At 41.1% G+C, this 19,601-nt stretch overlaps 1 protein-coding gene across 1 annotated transcript in view; it reads left to right on the top strand.

Annotated features, from left to right (window-relative positions):
* Positions 1-1,625: 1,625 nt before the first annotated feature.
* Positions 1,626-19,601, top strand: part of CLCN5 (chloride voltage-gated channel 5) — a 141,121-nt gene continuing 123,145 nt past the window's right edge. The window contains exons 1-2 of the mRNA XM_032474670.1: positions 1,626-1,854; positions 4,258-4,423. Coding sequence (XP_032330561.1) covers positions 4,408-4,423 — 16 coding nt within the window. The 5' untranslated portion in view covers positions 1,626-1,854; positions 4,258-4,407. The remainder of the gene's footprint in view (positions 1,855-4,257; positions 4,424-19,601) is intronic.

The following is a 19,601-nucleotide window of genomic DNA, read 5'->3' on the forward strand; positions in this document are numbered from 1 at the left end:
ATGAGCTTGGACTGTGAAAGCAAAATCCTGTCCATTCATCAGGCTGCCATAACAGCCATAGATAAAACCAGCTGCAAATTTAACAGGGAACAATATTTCTCCCCACGACATGCTGCAGCTGTAAGAGAGGATAACAACCCTCTTATTTGAGTTACCGCCATGTTTTTTGTTCACTGAGAAACTTTGTTTTCTACAATCATAGACTATCAGAAACTTTGCTGCTTGAAATCGTATCAGTGAGAATAAAACATCCCACATTTTGTCTGGAGGACATAAATTTCTTGGACCCAGAGAAGCAGCCTCAATTTCCAATCCAGGTGCAGACCTTCAGATAAGGGGTATCTGGACACAACATTCCACATCTATCTTTACTTTCTGGTTCCCAAGGAAACAGGACTCGGTTCACTTCGAAGTCCAGACCTGTCGTTGACCACTTCACACAGCCCTGTTTTGAGCTTACCAAAACAAAACAATGTTTCATTTAAAATTCACTTAAACTCCACCCTTCCCCCCAATACCATAATAACTCTTTTTCTTTGTTTGGTGAGATGCCCTGTGGTTCCTCTGGTGTGCAATCTCCCTCGTTGCAATGGGTCAAAAAGCCAGACTCTTCTGATTAGATTTTTTGTCTTTGGTGGCCTTGGGCTGATTGGTTTAGGATGCAGGTTTTGTTTCCCTTACCACTTAGTTTGCCGAAAGTAGGCGTTCAAAATTGTTCACTATAGTAGACTCTGAATTAGAGTTCCAGGGTTCCAGTTAGATTACCTGGATTGATTATATAAATTCCGGTCTCAGTCCTGCCAATTAATAATTAGCTGGATCATGTTAAGTAGGTCAACGTACCCCCATTGGCTTGTTTTCTCTTTTGTAAAACGAGGGGCTAATCCTAGGGCAAGGGCTTTGGAGTCAGGTAGACCTAGGTGGGAATCCCAGTTTCTATCCCTTACTAGTCCTATGACATTTGCTTTTCTGAGCCTCTGTTTTGCAATTCTTAAATTGGAGATAATACCAAAAATTGCAGGGTAGATTTTCCAGTGCTGCTATGAGGATCAAGTTGGCTGTTATAAACATCACTGTATTTGATCACTATTCATACTACTACTGTTATGTGAGCTCGGACAAGTTACTTAACCTTTCTGTGCTTCTGTTTTCTTATGAATAAAAGTGGCGAAATAATAGTACGTACCCCAGTGGGGTTACTGTGCACATTAAATGAGATGAAAAAAAGTAAAGGGCACAGAACAGTGCCTGACATATAATTGGAGGCTCAAAAATACGTGAGCTAATGTAATTAGTATTAGATTTCTACTACTAACTATTCGGTGGGCCAAAAGCTCAGGATAAACAGTTTTGTTCTAAGGACAAAACCAAAAAACCGTACCGCTGGCTCGCAGTGAAACATAAAAGAGTATTTCTTTTTCAAAAGCAATTAACACGCCCCGCCCTGGGTTAGGACCCGCCCAGTCCTCATTAAATATGGCAGCGAGCAAGGCCGACCTACTGCGGCTGCGCGCGCGGAAACTCCTCCCAGCACCGCCTTCGCCACGGCTCTCCCCGCCCTGCTGCCTCCCGGGCGTGTATCACCTCCTCCCGGGCTCCGCGGAGGTGCGCGGAGAGGGCTGGCCGGGGCGCGCACGCGCAGACGGCGGCCGTGCCTGGCCGATCCCTGCGAGGCGCCTGTCACATGAGCCGCGCGCCCGCTCCGCTCCCCCTCCTCCCGGCTGGGCTGTGAATGAAGCTCTGCCGGCTACGTGGGGCGCTAGCTCAACTTAGTGTCCCGGACGCCAGAGCCGACTGAGCGCTCGGCCCGCCGGCGGCGGACGCGGGCTCCGCCGCTGCTGACCTCGGCGACAGGTAAAGACCAATGGGCTGTCCCGACCCCAGCAGGTCCCTGGTGGGCCGCTGGCCCCCGGCCCACCCTCGGATCACCCCCTGGGCGCAGCGACGCAGGGGAAGCGCTCCCCCGCTGGCTCGACTCCCTGGAGATGGGGCTTCCCCGTGCCCGGCCGCCGCCGCCTGGCACTCGGGGGAGTTAGAGCAGCCAGTTCTGGCCAGTGCAGGGCGGCATCTTTCCGGGAGCCCAGCCCTGTTCTCTGAGCCTGGGTCCCTGCGCTGTCCCAGCGAAGTTTCCTCGAGGAGCCGCGCCAAGCCTGCCTCGCTTTTGAATGGAGGAGGTTAGCTGCAGACGTCCCCCTTCCAGGACTGAGGCAGGGTGACTTTGGCTGGTAAAGCCCTATTGAGGCCCCATTCTTCTCTCTTGCTCTGGACTGGCAGGTTTGTGTGGGTCGTAGTGAAGCAGAGTCCAGACTCTCGGAAAAGTAGTTGCTGCATTTTCCTTTTCCCACTTAACTCGGGGAGCTGGTTCTCTTCAGACTTGCCAGGCTTGCGCTTGAGCGCCTTCACCCAGAAGGGGAAAACTTTACCTTCACGTTGATGCGCCTTTACCGTATTAACCTTTCCGAGCAAATCAGTTTTCTGCAGTGCCAGGTGAAGTTGTACGTGTGCCCGTGTGATAACGTCAGTGTAAGCTACCCCTAATAAGTGAGGGAAATCCAGAAGTGTGGAGCATGAAGAGGCACTAAGAATCTGCTTTACAGAAACTTCTTACGTTTATGAGCAGCTACACGAGTTTGACTTGGGAGATGTTAAATTCTCCTGGCCCCACGAGGCGCGGCTCAGTACTATTTAACTGCACGCTAAATACGAGGGGGAAAAAAGGCAAACCAAAACAAACTGTCCCGGGTTCCAGATAAGTCATCAGAGCGCTTTTTCCTGGCGAATTCATCCTGGGATTTTGTGAGTTCCTAGTTTTCTTGGACTTTGCGAGCCTTTCCTTATCCAAAGCATTGTCTTTTCTCTCTTGGCTTTTTGGGAAGCACATTCACACTTTCGTCCTTAAAAAAAAAGTCACTTAAAAAAGGCCAAATGATGGCTCTCATGTTCCTATTAGTCTTCAGTATGTATGCGTGAGCGCTTTCACTTCGTTGGGTGGAGGTGTTGCTTATAGAAAAGCTATGGACATAGCAATCTGCTTTGAAGTTCACCAGGTCAAAAAGGTGAGGACTTTTTTCATTAGAAAAATCAGATTGGCTTGTATGCCAAATAAGAAAGATCAATGTGCTAATTAAGAACTTGTTTAAATGGACAAAGTGTTTAATATATTATTAAACCTCAGAATCAAACGAAGTAGTCAGACCTATCATTTTTCCCCCTTTCTAGCGTCTTTCATATCCTTGCAAATGGTATTGTCCTAAGACTGAATTTGACATTTTAACAATAGGAATTATCTGAAACAATTTGGCCTTACTTAAATTGGCATTCTGTTTTTGCATTTTTCTTTTCCTTTGGATCTTTTCCTGCCTGATTTGAAAAGCAATCTATGCTCCCTACAGGACATTGGGAAAGTGGGAAAGTATAATGAAGTGGAGTGGAGAGGAAGACCCAAGACCCAAAGGACATTGCTCTTCACTTTTTTTAAAAAAATTGAAGTACAGTCAGTTACAATGTGCCACTTTCTGCTGTACAGCATAATGTTCCAGTGATACACATATATACATATATTCATTTTCATATTTTTCATTCAAAATGGCAATAAACACACATCCATCAATATATATTCATGTTTTATTACACCTCTTTTCTTTTCCTCTATGAGATCTACTTGAAAACTTTAGTTGCAAAATTTGCTCTCCTTTCTAATATTTTTTGAATGTAAAGTTGGGCATTTGGGGGGGGCGTTGAGGGAAGGCATGATATTATGCTGTTCTTCATTCCCCAAATTGTGACATTTCAATAAGGGAGAGACACTTAATGGTTATCTCATCCAACCAGTCATCCTTTGAGATTCTGAAAGCCATTTACTGGAGATCCAGTGATTCATGCAGAATCAGACAGCACTCGGTTGCAATATTACGCGATCTCCGCATTCTTTCTTCGGCTATACCTTGCTGCTTAAGAGGAAACTCGACCCTGTCCGTGCCTGCAGGAGGTAATTTTCAAGGATTTGAATGTGTTTTTTTCTATTTTTTTGATTGAAGTGTAGTCAGTTTACAATGTTGTGTCAATTTCTGGTGCACAGCATAGTGATTCAGTCATATGTATACATACATATATTCCTTTTCATATTCTTCATCATTATAGGTTACTACAAGATACTCAGTCTAGTTCCCTGTGCCATACGTTAGAAACTTGTTGTTTACCTATGAACGTGTTTTTGTTTTTCATATAGGTATTCATTTTTCTGTTGACACTTTTCAGGTTTGGGCCTTGAGCATCTTGCAGAAAACAAGACAACACAGCTGCTGTTGCATCTCCATCCCAGTCAAGTCTCCCTCCAAAACTGGAGAGGGGGGCGGGTCTGGGAACCTCTGAGCCTGAGATCCCAGCGTGGAAGAGAAGAGCAGCAAGATGGCCATGTGGCAGGGTAAGAAGTTAGCACTTATTTCTCCCACTGCTTTTTCCTCCTCCTCTATCCTCCATCCCAACCCAACCCCCAAGCCAGTGGCAGGCAGCCAGCTAGCTGTTTCTTTAATTTAACCCTTTGTCTTTGCTGGGACCAAGCGTGTTAGTTTAAAAGGAGTTGCTGCTAGCTAAAAGTTAAGATCATTTTAAAGAAGGGGTGGAGGGGTGTGTGTGGGGGGGAGGGGCAGAGTAGCAGGAAAATGTAGTGCCAGAAGCATTGTAACAGAACTCTCTTCATTTGAACATGAGCTTGTGGGGTTTATGTGTGAGGAAACGGAGGACATTTTTTCATATTTCTGTTTTTTTTTTAATGGCAGTATTGGGGATTGAACCCAGGACCTTGTGCATGCTAAGCATGTACTCTACCACCAAGATATACCCAACCTCCACCCCCACCCCCATATTTCTGGTTTTTATTTGTTTCTGGCAAATTTCCATCATAAGGTTCTCAGAGGTGGGGGAGACAGATGTCAGCACCTCCCTGGCTTCCTCTTCCCAAAAAAGATTTTAAAGGGTATCTAATGTTACAGTGTTTATTTTTGGTAATAGAAGGAAAATGCCTGTTTTCATACTGTGCAGCAACCTGAGAGCCAAGCTCAACTTGCCTAATGGATTATATCTCTTTGTGAACCTGTGAAATCTTACCACATATAAAGTTACTTTGTATTTCTGGTGGGGTTGCAAATTGCACCCTTTGGGAGAGTATCAAAATCTCCAGGGGTGGGGGGCATTTTTATGTTTATCGAAAGGGAGTATGGACTTAAGAAATGGTGGACAAACACTGCCCACATTGATCTGTGACCCGCAAAAGGTGAAGGACCTCTTAGATGGAGGAGAATGACAGGAGCACGAATATCTATAAATAGTCAACAGGTAGGTTTGTTGGTGGTCCGATGTATCTTTGAAAACTGTCTCCTGGTGGTTACAGCTGTCACAAGTATTTTTGATATGCGGCGGTTGTCAATTTAAAGATACTCGTTGAAATGAGATTCGGCCTGTTACACCTGCTTTGACTCACACAGTGGGCATTTATCAGGGGCAGTTTGGATATTCTTGTTTAAGTCCTGAGACATCCTTTCATTCAAGAAGTAAAATACAGGGGGAGGGTAGCTCAGTGGTAGTGTGCATGCTTAGCGTGCATGAGGTCCTGGGTTCAATCCCCAGTACCTCCATAATAAATAAATAAACCTAATCACCCCCTCCCAAAAGGTACTGATTTAAAAAAAAGAAAGGAAAAAAAAAGAAGTAAAATACAGAGATGCATAAGATGCAGACACCTAGAGAGTTCCTTGTCTTATGGGAGAGACAAGCATATAAACAAATAATGGCGTCAGGTTGAATATGTGTTATCATAGGGAGAGGTATAAAATGCGATAGTAACCCAGAGAAAAGTGTGATGAACTCTGAATTTTGAGCTGGGCTGAACAAGATGAGTGGGAGTTTGCCGGAGGGGCGAATGAGAGAATTGCATTCTGGGCAGACAGAGGAGCACTGTTTGGGAACTTCCCAGTTGCTCGGTTGGCCTCGTGTGAGATGTGTGGGCCACGACCTCAGATGAAGCCGGGAAGGTAGTCAGAGGCCGGATAATAAAGAACCTTGTATATTCCAGGAAGGATTTTCCACTTGATCCCGAAGACAAAGATTCTAAACAGAGAAGTCACATAATCAGATTTTGTTTGCGAAAGATTACTTTGGCGGCAGCGTCGAGGTGGGGTTGGAGCCAGGGAGAGTGAAAGCCCAGAGCCAAATGGGATGTGTCCGGCATAGTGGTTTAGGGGAGAGATGGTGAGAGTCTGAGCCAGCAGCAGGGGCAGAGATAGAATGGGATGAATTCTAGAAACGGTCTGTGACTGGATGCCAGAGGAACCGAGCTTGGGTTGACACCCAGTTTGGGTGCCTGGGGATGGCGCCAATGAGATGGCCAACTTACAGGGTGGTGAGAAGGGCGTGGGCACTGTGGGAAGTCAGTGTCCTGCATTTGGTTTGACCTGTTCTGTTTGAGACACCTGCGAGCCGTCAGGTTGATGTTGAAAAGACAGTTCGGAGAGTCTGGAATTGGAGTTTGGGCTCGTGGGGCTCTAAAGTTTTGTTCCTAATGAGGCGTAAAGAGCTGGTGTGTTTTCTTTCTGCTTAATGGCAATGTCATTAAGTGGTTAATGATTTATTTGTTAATGAGACATTTTAATGGATCACAATTCTTAACACGAATGTCATAATTTCTTAATAAGTAATATATTTTTGCCGTCTTAGGCCCTGAAGTCTGATCTGCTTAAAATTACTTCGGAGGAAAACAATTTTTCTTGCATTAGTGAAGAAGGGAGTATTCCATATAAGTAACTGCAACTCACTCTGTTTTGTGCAACCTCTGAAGTGACGAGCATAGTTGCAATGATAGTTTGGGTGGTGGTATGGAAGAGGAGTTAAAAGTATGGGTCTGAGCTCAACTCCATTGGTTTCATTACTTGGTAGTTGTGAGATCTTGGGCAAGGCCTTCTCTGTCTCTCGGTTTTCTCCTTTGTAAAATAGAGGTACCAGTAGAACTCACCTTATAAGGTTGTGGTGATTGATTAAATTAATATTAAGCAAAATGCTGGGAACATAGTAAGTGGCATGTAAGTATGTGTGCCACTATTATTAGTAAAAGGTTTAGAATATTGTCTAGCATATAATAAGTGCTCAGTAAAATTTAGCAATGGCTGTTACTATTACTCCTATTCTATTACTGTTACTACTTCTATCACCATTATTTGCTATAGCCCGGAATAGGACTGGGACCCTCTTCTGTGGAGGGAGTTTCAGGTTGTCCTTGGAAGGCCTGCCCTGTAGTAGTCTGTTTGGGTCTTTAGGTAGAGGTTCAGATCTGAAGAGATCCTTAGAAAACGTCTAGCCCAACCCCTAGATGTTAAGCGACAGGCTCACGATCAAACAGGATGATTGTGGTGACAGGACTGAAACCCAGGTCTCCTGATTCCCTATTCCAGTTTTTCTTTCCGTGGACTCGTGGAAGAGGGAATGTCTGGGTCTGTCCCCAGCTCAGGGAAGCTCTGAGTCAGTCTCTGGAGCTGGTAGAGGAACTCGAAGAGCTAGAGGAAGCCAAGTGTCGTTAATCTCTCGGGTCAGTGCTATCTAGTTCCTCCATGGAGAATCTGATCAGAAGTCACATTCTTCTGAAAATTGGCCAACATTATTATTTTGGCTTCGTTGGATGGAGTCCTCTAATACATTTCCTGGCCACTTTAAACAGAGTGTGTTGAGCATGACTGAATAACTCAAGGCCATCATTAATAACATCAATTTGATTGGACTGATAGTCAAGAAAATATTGACGAGAGTACTAGCCAGTGTGGAGTGGGATGAGGGTGGAGATTGTGCTGTCAGGTGTCATTTATTTCTTCAATTAATATCAAGCACCAGTTGTGCACAAGGCACTGTGCTGAGGGCTAGAGATGCAATCAATGGTCAGGAAAATCGGCTGTGGTCTCTGCTCTCACAGAACTTACCAACAAGGATAAAGGCAGCATTTCAACTTGAAGAAATGCCTTGCTTAACAAATGTGCTGGAGTAATTGGGGAAAAAGGACATCAACATAAATTTCGAAGGTGTAAAATAGTGTTTCTTAAGAAAGGAGAGAGGGGCATTGGAATTGCTTTTAAAAATATTCCTACCTATAATTGTAAAGAATATGAAAATGAATATATGTGTATATGTATGACTGAAACAGTATGCTGTACACCAGAGATTGACACAACATTGTAAACTAACTATACTCCAATGAAAATAATGCAAATAAAAAATTAAAAAATAAAGACATTAAAATTTTTAAAAAAGGACCTATATGGTCAAAAAAAAAATATTCCTGCTCAGGTCCCATCCTTGCAAATTGAGATTCAATCTTAAGACATGAGCATTTAAAGAACTTCTGTAAGTAATTCTGATGTGTAATCCTGTTTGGGAACTGCTGCATTAAAGAATTAAAAGTTAAAAAAAAAGAGAAATGATAAAGGAACTCAGAAAATATAGGATATTTCTATAATCTTTATATTTTTATAATTATCTTTATAATACTTGTATAGGGAATATTTATATAACCTTTATATTTTTATAATTATAATCTCTATAATTATATAATAATAGGGAAGATATTTGTATGCATAATATAAAAGGTGGAATAGTAATGTCATCAACTGTATGAAAATTAAAAATTTCTACACGAAGTCATGAATAAAGTTAATGAGAAAACTAGAAATAAATTGCTAAAAGACTCTTCTTCACTAATTTCCCAATTGTCTTCAGTTTGGGTATTTATAGTGAACTTTTTTTTTTTTGTTCACAATCTTACTATTTTGCTTCTATTTTGCATATCCAATAAATTCTTAATATAAGATATTGAATTTTCAGCTCTAGAATTTCCATGCATTTATTTACTGGCTTTTAATTAATCTATAAAGACTTACAGTACAATAAGAAAAATACAAATATTTTACTAGAAATATGTGCCAAGGATGAGAGGAGAAAAATACATAAAAAAATCCAAATGGCCAATAAATGTGAAAAAATGTTCCCTCTTAGTAGCAAAGAAAGGGAGAAGTAAATGGTGTACCATTTTTTCAAACATAATTTGCAGTAATTAAAAAGAAATGAGAGAACACAGCTTTGGCAGAGACATGAGGAAGCAGGCATTCACATACATGCCTAGTGGGAATATCAATTTGGCCAGATTTATCAAAAGCTTTTAAAAACGTCTTCACCTTTTGACCCAGTCATTCCTTTTCTTGGAGTTCATCCTAAGGAAATAATGAAGGATGTGCACAAAGATGTATCAATAAGGATATACGTTGTAGCATTTTCTCTAGTGGGGAAAATTGATAACCCTTGCATTCTGATGAATCAATACAATGGAATTCTATAGTTATTAAAGATGATAATGTGGAGTCATACTTATTAACATAGAAATAGGTTCATGATATGGTGTTAAATGGTGGGGAGTGGGGAAAAGCAGGTCTCAAATTATTAACAGTTTAAAGTGTCGGCTCTAGGCATAGAGCTGGATGGAAATCCCAGCTTTATCAGCCACATGGTTGTGGGAAGTTACCTACCTGAGTGTTCCTTAACTTCCACATCAGTTAAAAAAGGGATAAAATAGCAGCGAACCTAACAGTTCCTACCTTGGATGCTCATCAGGATCACCTGGGGATCGCTGAAGCCCACCCAAGCCCAGGGCTCACCCAGGTGGATTAAATCCGTTATCTCTGGGGATGGGATGCAGTGCTCAGGAATTTTGAAGCCTCCCAGGTGACTCCGACATGCAGACAAGTTTGGGAACTGCTGAGCTAATACATAAAGTGGTTGCAAGGATTAAATAATAAAATCACAGTGCCTGGCATGTGGTAAGTACTCAGTACATGATAACTAGTCTTAGTAACTGTTACTTTTATTATTAATAGTATGATCCCATCTTAATCTATGTGTTGTGTCCATGTATGTTTCATATAAAAAAGTGAGTGACAGACACAAAAGTATTATTAAAAAAGTCTCAGTGATAGACACAAAAGTATTAAAATGAGAAATTACAGTTGACTTGATTTTTGCTTATTTGTGTCTTCCAGTTTTTCTGTACGTAACATGAGTTCCTTGTTAATTTAAAAAAATTTTTTGCATTCTCTTTTTATTGAAGTATAATCATTTTACAGTGTGTCAATATCTGGTGTGCAGCATCATGTTTCAGTCATACATACGTTGTTAATTTTTAAAAGTATAATTTCTGAAGGAAGTATCTGATAGATGTAGACAGCTTTATATACTAAAGTCTTTTATAAATCGTGAAAAATTGAAGGCATAATTTCCATAGTAGGGAATGTAAACAAATTACAGCAGGTCCACAGAGTAAAATATCTGGCTATTAAAAATCAAGACCAATGCTGAGGAAAATCTTCATGATATAATGGCAGAGTATGAAATTATCCCATTTCTGTCTTTTCAATTTAAGTGGGGATTTATATATATCTCTCTGTGTTGACATGTTACATGAACACCCAGGGATGTGACGATAAATACAGAATGGTTGGGAATTATCCAAAGTTGTTAAAGTGGCTATCCCCAGTAGTAGGGTGCATTTATTTTTTTCCTTTTTTATACTTTTATTTTCCAAATTTTATATATTAAATACATATTACTTTTAAAATGAGAAAACAACTTAATTTGGAAATGAATAGAAAATAACAGTGCCTCCAACAAGAAGTGAATTATGTGGGCTTCTGGATGACTGTCTCAGCCACTCTGTGCCCTCCTCTACCCCCAAATTAAAAAAAAATAAACAACCAACCAAACCCCTGGGGGGTTTGGTTAGAGCAGTTTTTTTTGCTATTAATACTTCCTCAAGTACTCTTGTACTTTTTGTCTATCTCTCTTATTGACTCCAAAAACTCTTTAGGGAGTGAGATTGGAGACAGGGAGATGTACAAAAAGGGGGAAATTACACAGCAGAGCCCTGATTCCCCTCTGTTTTTCTCTATCTGCAGTCAAGTGCTCTACCACTGAGCTGTACCCACTTTTTTTCTTTCTCTATCTGGCACAGTGCCTCATCTGCAGCAGGTGCAAGAAATGAGCTCTTCGTCTCTCCTTAGCGGAGCAGAACAGGTGCGGGGTGGATTATGGTGAAAAACATCAAGGGGGTAACCAAAAACTGTCTTTCAGGAAAATTGTCTCTAGGAGCCAGCCATTCCTTCCCAAGCATGCAGTGTGGAAGGAACATGAGCCTTGGAATCCAATACACTTGGATCTGAACCCAGCTCTGCCATTTGGCAACCATAGTTACCTAAACTCCAAAAGCCTCAATTGATTCATGGAGTGGTCAAGGGCAGTCCCTGGAGGAAGACTCCCTGGGTTCATATCCTGGCTCTATCTCTGCTAGCTAAGGGCAAGTTATTTCATCTCTTTGGGCCTCACCCTCTTCTATAAAATGGGGTTAATCATCATCATACCTGGGGTGGGGAACGGATATATGGTTCAAGTGGTAGAGCGCATGCTCAGCGTGCACAGGGTTCAATGCCTAGTACTGCCTCTAAAAATAAATAAACAAATAAATAAATAAATAAACCTAATTATCTACCCCCCCCCAAAACCCCCCCCCCCAAAAAAAATCATACCTAAAAGGGTATATGGCATCTCTCTCTACTATTTCTTACAACTGCACGAGAATCTCCAAATGAAGTTTTTAACCTCAAAATAAAATTTTAATTAAAAAAAAAAAACAGGGGAGCAAGAATGTTCTACATAACAAGAATAGCGTTTACACTCAAGGAATTATCATCTGTTCAATAATTTTATCTAATATATAGCCTGTAATTAAATTTCATTTTCTCCACTATCCTGAAATATCTTTTAGTATCCAATTTAGTATCCAATCAACGAACAAGTATTTAATTTGATTATCTTTCCCTTTTCTCCCCTGTTGTCAAGTACAGTTCATTTTCCTTTGTTTATTTGTTTCATTTCAATACATAGATGGTTTTGAAGAGTCCAGGACAGTTGTCGCTTAAAACACTCCTCAGTGTGGCTTTGTGTGATTGTTTTCTTGAGATTAGATTCTAGTTATGTATTATTGGCAAGAAAATTACATAGGTGATGTTGTGTATGTCCCACTGCATCACATTTTGGTTGAAGACATGTCATGTCAGTTTATCCCATTATTGGTAATCACTTATTAAGGTGGTGTCTGCCATGTGTCTCCATTGCTGAGGTTCTGTTTTTCATAGATAATTAAATTAAAAAATCTATGGCATGGTACTTTCAGACCTTGTGAATATCCTGTTTCCCAAACCATTCATGTAACAGTTTTAGCATTAATTGGCAATGAATTGTTGAAAAATAATTTTTCTGATTTTATCATCCCTCTGTTTTTTAAAGCTGGAATTCATCTGTAATTGAGTTCCCTTACATTTTAAAATTTTATTTTTTCTAATTTAACTATAGTTGGTTTACAGTATTGTGTTAGTTTCAGGTGTACAGCTTCAGATTGTTTTCCATTATAGGTTATTACAAGATATTGAATGTAGTTCCCTGTGCTATACAGTAGATCCTTGTTGTTTATCTATTTTATACATAGTAGTGTGTATCTGTTCATCCCATACTCCTAATATATTCCTTCCCCTCCCCTTTCCCCTTTGGTAACAATAAGTTTGTTTTCTACGTCTGTGAGTCTATTTCTGTTTTGTAAATAAGTTGATTTGTATTAGTTTTTAGATTCTGCATATAAGTTATATCCTAAGATATTTGTCTTTGTCTGACTTACTTCACTTAGTGTGATAATCTCTAGGTCCATCTATGTTGCTGCAAATGGTGTTATCTCAGTCTTTTTTATGGCTGAGTAATATTCCACTGTGTGTGTGTGTGTGTGTGTGTGTGTGTGTGTGTGTGTGTGTGTGTGTGCGTGTGTGTGTGTGTTTGTACTGTATCTTCTTTATCCAGTCATCTGTTGATGGACATTAATGTTGCTTCCATGTCTTAGCTATTGTAAATAGTGCTTCTATGAACATTGGGGTGCGTGTATCTATTTGAATTAGAGTTGTCATCTTTTCCAAGTATATGTCCGGGAGTGGGATTGCTGTAATTCTGTTTTTAGTTTTTAAAGGAACCTCCAGACTGTTTTCTATATTGGCTGTACCAATTTACATTCCTACCAACAGTGTAGGACCCCCACATTTTTAAATTAAGGGAAACAAATTGCATCCCAAAGATAAATGCTCATTTTTTTTGTCTTGGGCAAATTTTCTTTTTTTATTGTGGTAAAATACACATAACCTAAAAATTACCACTTTAGCTATCTTAAAGTGTACAATTTAGTGACATTTCATACATTCACAGTGTTGTGCAACCATAGCTACTATCTAGTTCCAAAACATTTTCATTTCTCCAAGAGGAAATCCCCTACCCATAAAAATAATAATAATCATACCTACTCATCGGCTTCTTGCGAATCACCAAACTGCCTAGCCTGTTGTAGCTTTTCTGATGGTATTATAATTTCAACAGGAAAAAAAAAATCAGTGTGCTCTTAAAGGGATGTTTTGACACTGGAAAGGATCTGTGGAGGTGATCTGTTTCCAACATCTCATCTTATGAAGGAAGAAACTGAGGCCCAGGGAGACTCATTCTGGGGCTGTCACATGGTACCCAGAGCCAGGGTTAGACCCTGGGTCCCTGATCATCAGTGCCAGTCTGTCTGTCTGTCTGTTTAGCCCTGCTGCCTTACACGCCCCCTCATGCCTCCCCCCTCCACCCCCCATGCCAAGCTTGGCTATTTTATAATTTTCTGCTCAGTGTTAGTCTTTCCCTACTATCGCTTCCCCTCCTTTACTGTGGCTTTGAAAAGATCAGGATTTTTTTTTTCCCCAGAAGAATTGTTTTGTCATTGAGGCTTCCAGGATGTGTGTTGTTTTTTTTTTCTTCCCGTCCTTCTGTTAGCAGTTTTGAAATAAACTATAGGTTCTCATGTTTTCACCAGAATTATGATTCAAAGCTTCCTGTTTGATGAAATGCTGTGCTGTGTGTGGCAGGGCAGGGGGAGGGGGCACTAGAAAGTTTCACTACGAGTGGCAACAAATGCCAGATTCTTCTACTTCTTCCTACCCTTCTGTTAACACGGAGGTATTTATAGACCTGTGGTCAGAGCCGAGAAGCTGTTGTGGAGTTCATAGGATGAGGTAACCCCGTTAGTAATGACATATTTTCATGCTTTTCAACCCAGTACCATTCAGGGATGAGGTAGCATTTTATTGTATTTATTTAGGATTTCTGCCCTGACTACTTCCGTGAAGAGCAACACAGGAATTGTAACATAGAACCAAATCCAGGACAGGGTCTGTCGAGTGGCAATGAAAGAGATAATACCAGGCATGTGAGTTAGTTTGGGCACTGAATTTTTATTTTTCTTTTTTCCTCCCCCCCCAACCTTTCCTCTTCTGCCCCCCCCCCCAAAAAAAAGGTAAGCACACTAAATGACATCATCGACATCTTCTGGCCAAAAAAAGTGCTCTGATCTAGAGGAACCCCTGGCCTTCTCTATCCTAAGTCTTCTGGTCCTTCCCCTGGCCTCCCTTGGCCTGGCCTGATGTGTGGCCACCTATGACTCAACATTGAATATTCCCAGGTTGAAATCATGATCTTTCCTGTTTAGCCTGAGAGTGGTGAGAGGCAGGTGGGCAGAGGAATGGCCACCATCCAAATGCCCAACACTGCCAAGGGCTTTTTTCCCTTGTGTTATGTATCCGGGTAATAAATATGATAGAACCTCTTCCTCTTCCATTTGCCATATTGAATAATTTAACCATCATCCACCGAGATATCAAAGCCCAAAGTCTGGGAGGCATTACAGTCCTCGCTTTTTCCCACATGTGTTCCACCCTTAGGGGCCTAGAGCATTTCAGTAGGTCGCCTTCCTGGCAAATGTCTACTGACCTTCCAGCCATCATCTCAGAAGTCGTCTCTTCTCTGTGGTCTTTCCTGCAACCTTGCCCATAAAATTCTGGCAAAATTCGCCTTTTCCTTCTTTGTGTATTTCCCCATCAGACTATCTCTCTTGAAGGCATTGGCTGTATTTGTTCAGTACTTTGGTTTTCACGTTTTCTGTGCAGCAGGCACTGCAGAGGGCAGGTGCTGCGGGCATAGTAGTGGCCGTAAAAGCCCTGATTCTTGTCCTCCTAAGCCTTGCAGTTGTGTGGGGGAGTTGGAATGCAAAGAAATACACAGAGATTTCATTACGGAGTATCGTGAGTGCTGTCAAGTCCTTTGAAAAGGAATAAGAAATGAAACATAATTTATTGGGAGGAAGGGTCTGAGAAGAAGTGACAGGTTCAATGGAGATTGAAAGATAAGTAGGAGTTAGGGGTAGAGCATCCCCCAGGTGGAGGAAAGAAGGCGGAAATCCCTGAGGTGGAAAGAACCTGGAATCTCCTCCAGCTTGGTCCTGTACAGCTGTACCATAGTGAATGCAGTAGAAAGGGGCACGGGGGTGAAATTGGAAGGGTGGTCAGGGGGCTGATCACACGGGGTTTTGTAGGCCATGTAACCAAGTATCCTGAGTGCTGTGTGGAAGCTTTGTGGATAGATTGGGCAGGGTAACAGTGAATGACAGGGGGTGTCTCATTCATCTTGACAAACCAACTGTCTAGCAGAGAGTACCCGGCACATACTCTGTGTTCATTGAGTCTTTGTTTAATGAGTGATACCTGCCTGGCCTTCCTACCAGAATTGCCATGAAGATTAAATAAGGTAAAATATGCCAAAGTGCTTTGCAAAATGTGAAATAAGTGTTATTGGATGTGTGATTCACTAGATTCTGTGCAGATGTTGACGATCGCCGGGGGGAAAAATAAACCTGATTGTCTTAAACTAGCAAAATCTCTCAACCAGGTCATCCCCTGCCCAAGAACAGGCTGCTGTACTGATTTCGTAACATATTCAAAGTGCACCTCCATTGCCAATGCTTTTAACACATTATGAGTGAGTGGAAACCACCTTCTATCACAGCATTATGTCGCACTCCTGGTGTTAGAGATAATTGTGTTGCCAGGAGCAGTATAAGTTTCTCTTCTGTGCTGAATTCACTCAATAAAATCTCTGAACCTAAGGAATTCCTGACTTAAAGAGCTGGATGAATTGTGAGGATTAGCACCCTCTAAATTTGCATTTGGATGGGGGCAAGGCTAATCACAGCACGGGGTGACTGCCACCAACTGTGGCACATGGTTTTCTAGCCTGTGTTAAAGTAAAAGATGTGACAAAGTCATCAGTGTGCTGCTGTTTTTCTGTTAAATGTCTAGTTCCCTATTTGAGCTGCAGGAACTTCAGACCAGATGACTGATTAAAAAACCCACTCTCTGTGCAGTGTTGGTGGGAGTATAAATTGTTAGAGCCCATTTGGAGGGAAGCTTGGAAGTCCTTATCAAAACGTGAAGTCCATATACCTTTTGTCCCAGTGAATCTTGTCTAAAAAGGAACTGCATAGAAGTCAAGTTGTTACAGGGAGGTTCGTTGCCTCGTTGTTGCCATTTTTTCCCTATCGATAATTGTGACGTCCATCATGAGAGACTGGTTGGAGAGATGGAGAGAATGGGGTTTACGCACTATGGAACGTATTTCGTTAAAAAGAGTGAGGCGGCTCTCTGTGTAATGAGAAAAATGGTGCAGAATGGTATTGTATGATCTCTTATGTTGCAGCAGAAAGAAGAGCAGAATAGGGTAGAGAAAGATGAGTTTGTAAGTACATATACTTACATATGCGTAGATGTTCTCTGGAAGGATGCACATGAAACAATTAGCAGTTGTTACCTTGGAGATTAAGGGTGGCTAGGGGATTTTCATTTTCACTTGACACTTTTCAATACTGCTTGACTAGTTTACAAGCTGTAATGCCTTTAAATAATAAATTCTTAACTGAAACCCATACCTGACTTGATTCTTTTCTTGACACTACTATACTATATATAAAAGGTATAATAGTGGCCGGGGTGAGAGGTCAGGTCTGAAGCACAGGAAGCAGAGCCTGGGCAAATCAAAGGCCTCTGAAAGCTACCCAGGGAATCATCATGATGTGGGGGTTAGGGTGGGAGGTATGTGGCTTTGTTAAAACTTAATGTTAAGAAAGTGAGATAAAATTAGGTAAAAATCATGATTTTATTAGGTTTTTTTTTTTTTTTTGGATGAAGCAGTTTTAATTATGTCATTAGTTTTGATCTGTGGGTATTTTAATACCCGTAGCATAGTAATTGTATTCTGGGCCACAATTAAACAAGAAAGTATCTCAGTGTCTGGATAAATAGTTGTTCTTGTTCAACTTGTTTAAATATTGTAAGTGAATGCTAGGCTACAATTTCTTGAGCTTTTTGCTGAAGGACCCGAGGAGGAATGCAGTTATGGTCTTATGTTTGAAGCAGAGAAGATACACTTTGCTTCTATTTGTGTTAAAAAAAAAAAGTTTTGATTAACTTAAATTCTCAAGTGCTTCAAGCGTGTTGTAGCCCACTCTCCTCCACCAAAAGAGGCTTTTTGGGTTTGTTTTGTTTAAGTTTAAAAAAATTTTTTTATTGAAATATATTTGACATATAACCTTTTGTTACTTTTAGGTGTGCAATGTAATTATTTAATATATGTATCTATTGTGAACATACAATATTTGTCTTTCTCCGACTTATTTCACTTAGCATAATGCCCTCAGGGTCCATCCGTGTTGCAAATGGTTGCCATTTAAAAAAATTGGCTTTTAGTTATTTTTTAATTGAAGTATAATTGATGTACAATATTATATGTTACAGGTGTCCAATGTAGTCACTATTTTTAAAGTTGTACTCTATTTATAGTTATTTTAAATGTTTGCTATATTCCCTGTATTGTACAGTATATCCTTGTAGCTTATTTTATACCTAATAGTTTGTATCTTAACCCCTACCCCTACCTATGTTGCCCCTTCCACCTAAAACAAGGTTTTTGCCTGAGATACAAAAAGTAAAAGGAATGTCCAGTTGAATGTCCTCTTGATTTGCTATAATAAGTATTTCCTTCACTCAGTTGTGTGTGTGTAGAGACGAGAGTCACTGGCTAGCCTTAACTGACCCTGGTTCTCTAATATGTGGAATTTTAGCCAGGAGATGGGTGGTAGAAAACTTAAAAAGGGATTAACGTGCAAGAGAAGTTTTACCCTTGGATGTATAATTGTGTGCATGTCTAATTGGGCAGGTGGCAGAGGCTGGAGTGATGGAAACAATCATAAGAGAGGAGAAAGGCTGTCATTTCAGGCTGTAGATGGGTATAGAAAGACTGGAATCGGTAAGAGTGCAACTTTTGAGACATTTTTATGGTTGTGGAAACCATAGAGCCTGAGGAGCTGCCTGGAGCATGGTTTGAGGTTGAACCTGAACCTGTACCTGAAAGTGATGCATAGAGAACCAGACAGGAAGAGTCTCATCTTTGATCAGAGATCAGAGTCTCATCTGGTGATCAGAGAAGCTGTTAGAAATGGCCCCAGTGTGGACTATAGGCATAAAGGAAGGGGAAAGTGGGAGAAGAAACAGACATCTTGGAAAGACAGAGAAGCCCCTGAGCGACAAGGGGGCTAGACTTTGTTATCTGCTGAGAGCCGGCAGTTGACTGCCCTGTGCAGAGAATGTTGCTGAGAGGCCTCACTCCATAGTAAAGAATTCTGATTTGACTGAGCTCAAGGAAGAGAAGAGAACAAATAAGAATAGTTATCATTTATCCATTACTTAATGTGTTCTTTTCCCAAGTGCTTTACATGCATTTTAAACTGGTAACGGATAGAGCCTAGATCCAAGGCAGCCTAGTTCTAGAACCCTTACCATGGTACTAATGAGCAAGTGAAATTATGTTAAGGGGGTAAGAAAGCAGAAGGCTTGAATTAAACAGTCAACGGATAAGTGAAATTCAATTCTGTGGCCCAAATCCTGAATTCTTCCTGATTTGAAGTAAGTAATTTAGTATCTTTTATGTGAAGAACACTGCTCGGTGTCACAAGTGGGACTAAGAGGAACCAGAAGTGGACACTGTCCTCCCCACAGCTGATCTCTGAGGAAGCGAAAACATGTGCATATGTAACCATGATCTAAGCTAGTGTTAGATACACATGATACAAGAGGTTTAGATGAGCAGAGGAGTTGGGCAAAGGTGAGGAGATGGCATCTGAGTTAGACCTTGTAGTACAGGGTAGGTTTTTCTATAGTTGTCAGTGTTGGAGATGTGATTCCAGGCATCACAGTACAAGGTACGTTTGAGAGTATGAGAAAAGACAGTATCATGCCAGGTCTGTTAGAATTATGTGCACTGTCTCATTAAACCCTCATAACAACCTTTTGTGGACTCCATGATTTATTTTCAAAACCAGGACACTTTTGAGAGAGAAGTGGCATGCTAATCAAAAGGGGTAGGCATACACAGGGACTGACCCAGGAAAACCAGGGCATATATATGAGACAAGTTGGTATCATCCTCATTTAACAAATGAGAAAAATGAGAATCTAAGTCACATAGCTAGGAAGTGGTAGAGCCAGGACTTGGATCCAATTCTGGCTCCCAGACTAAGAGATGTGCAGGCAGTGGGATGGGAGGGGGGCTGTTGAAGGGCTTTGAGC

The sequence above is a fragment of the Camelus ferus genome, chromosome X, assembly GCF_009834535.1.
Source record: "Camelus ferus isolate YT-003-E chromosome X, BCGSAC_Cfer_1.0, whole genome shotgun sequence".
Lineage (NCBI taxonomy): Eukaryota > Metazoa > Chordata > Mammalia > Artiodactyla > Camelidae > Camelus > Camelus ferus.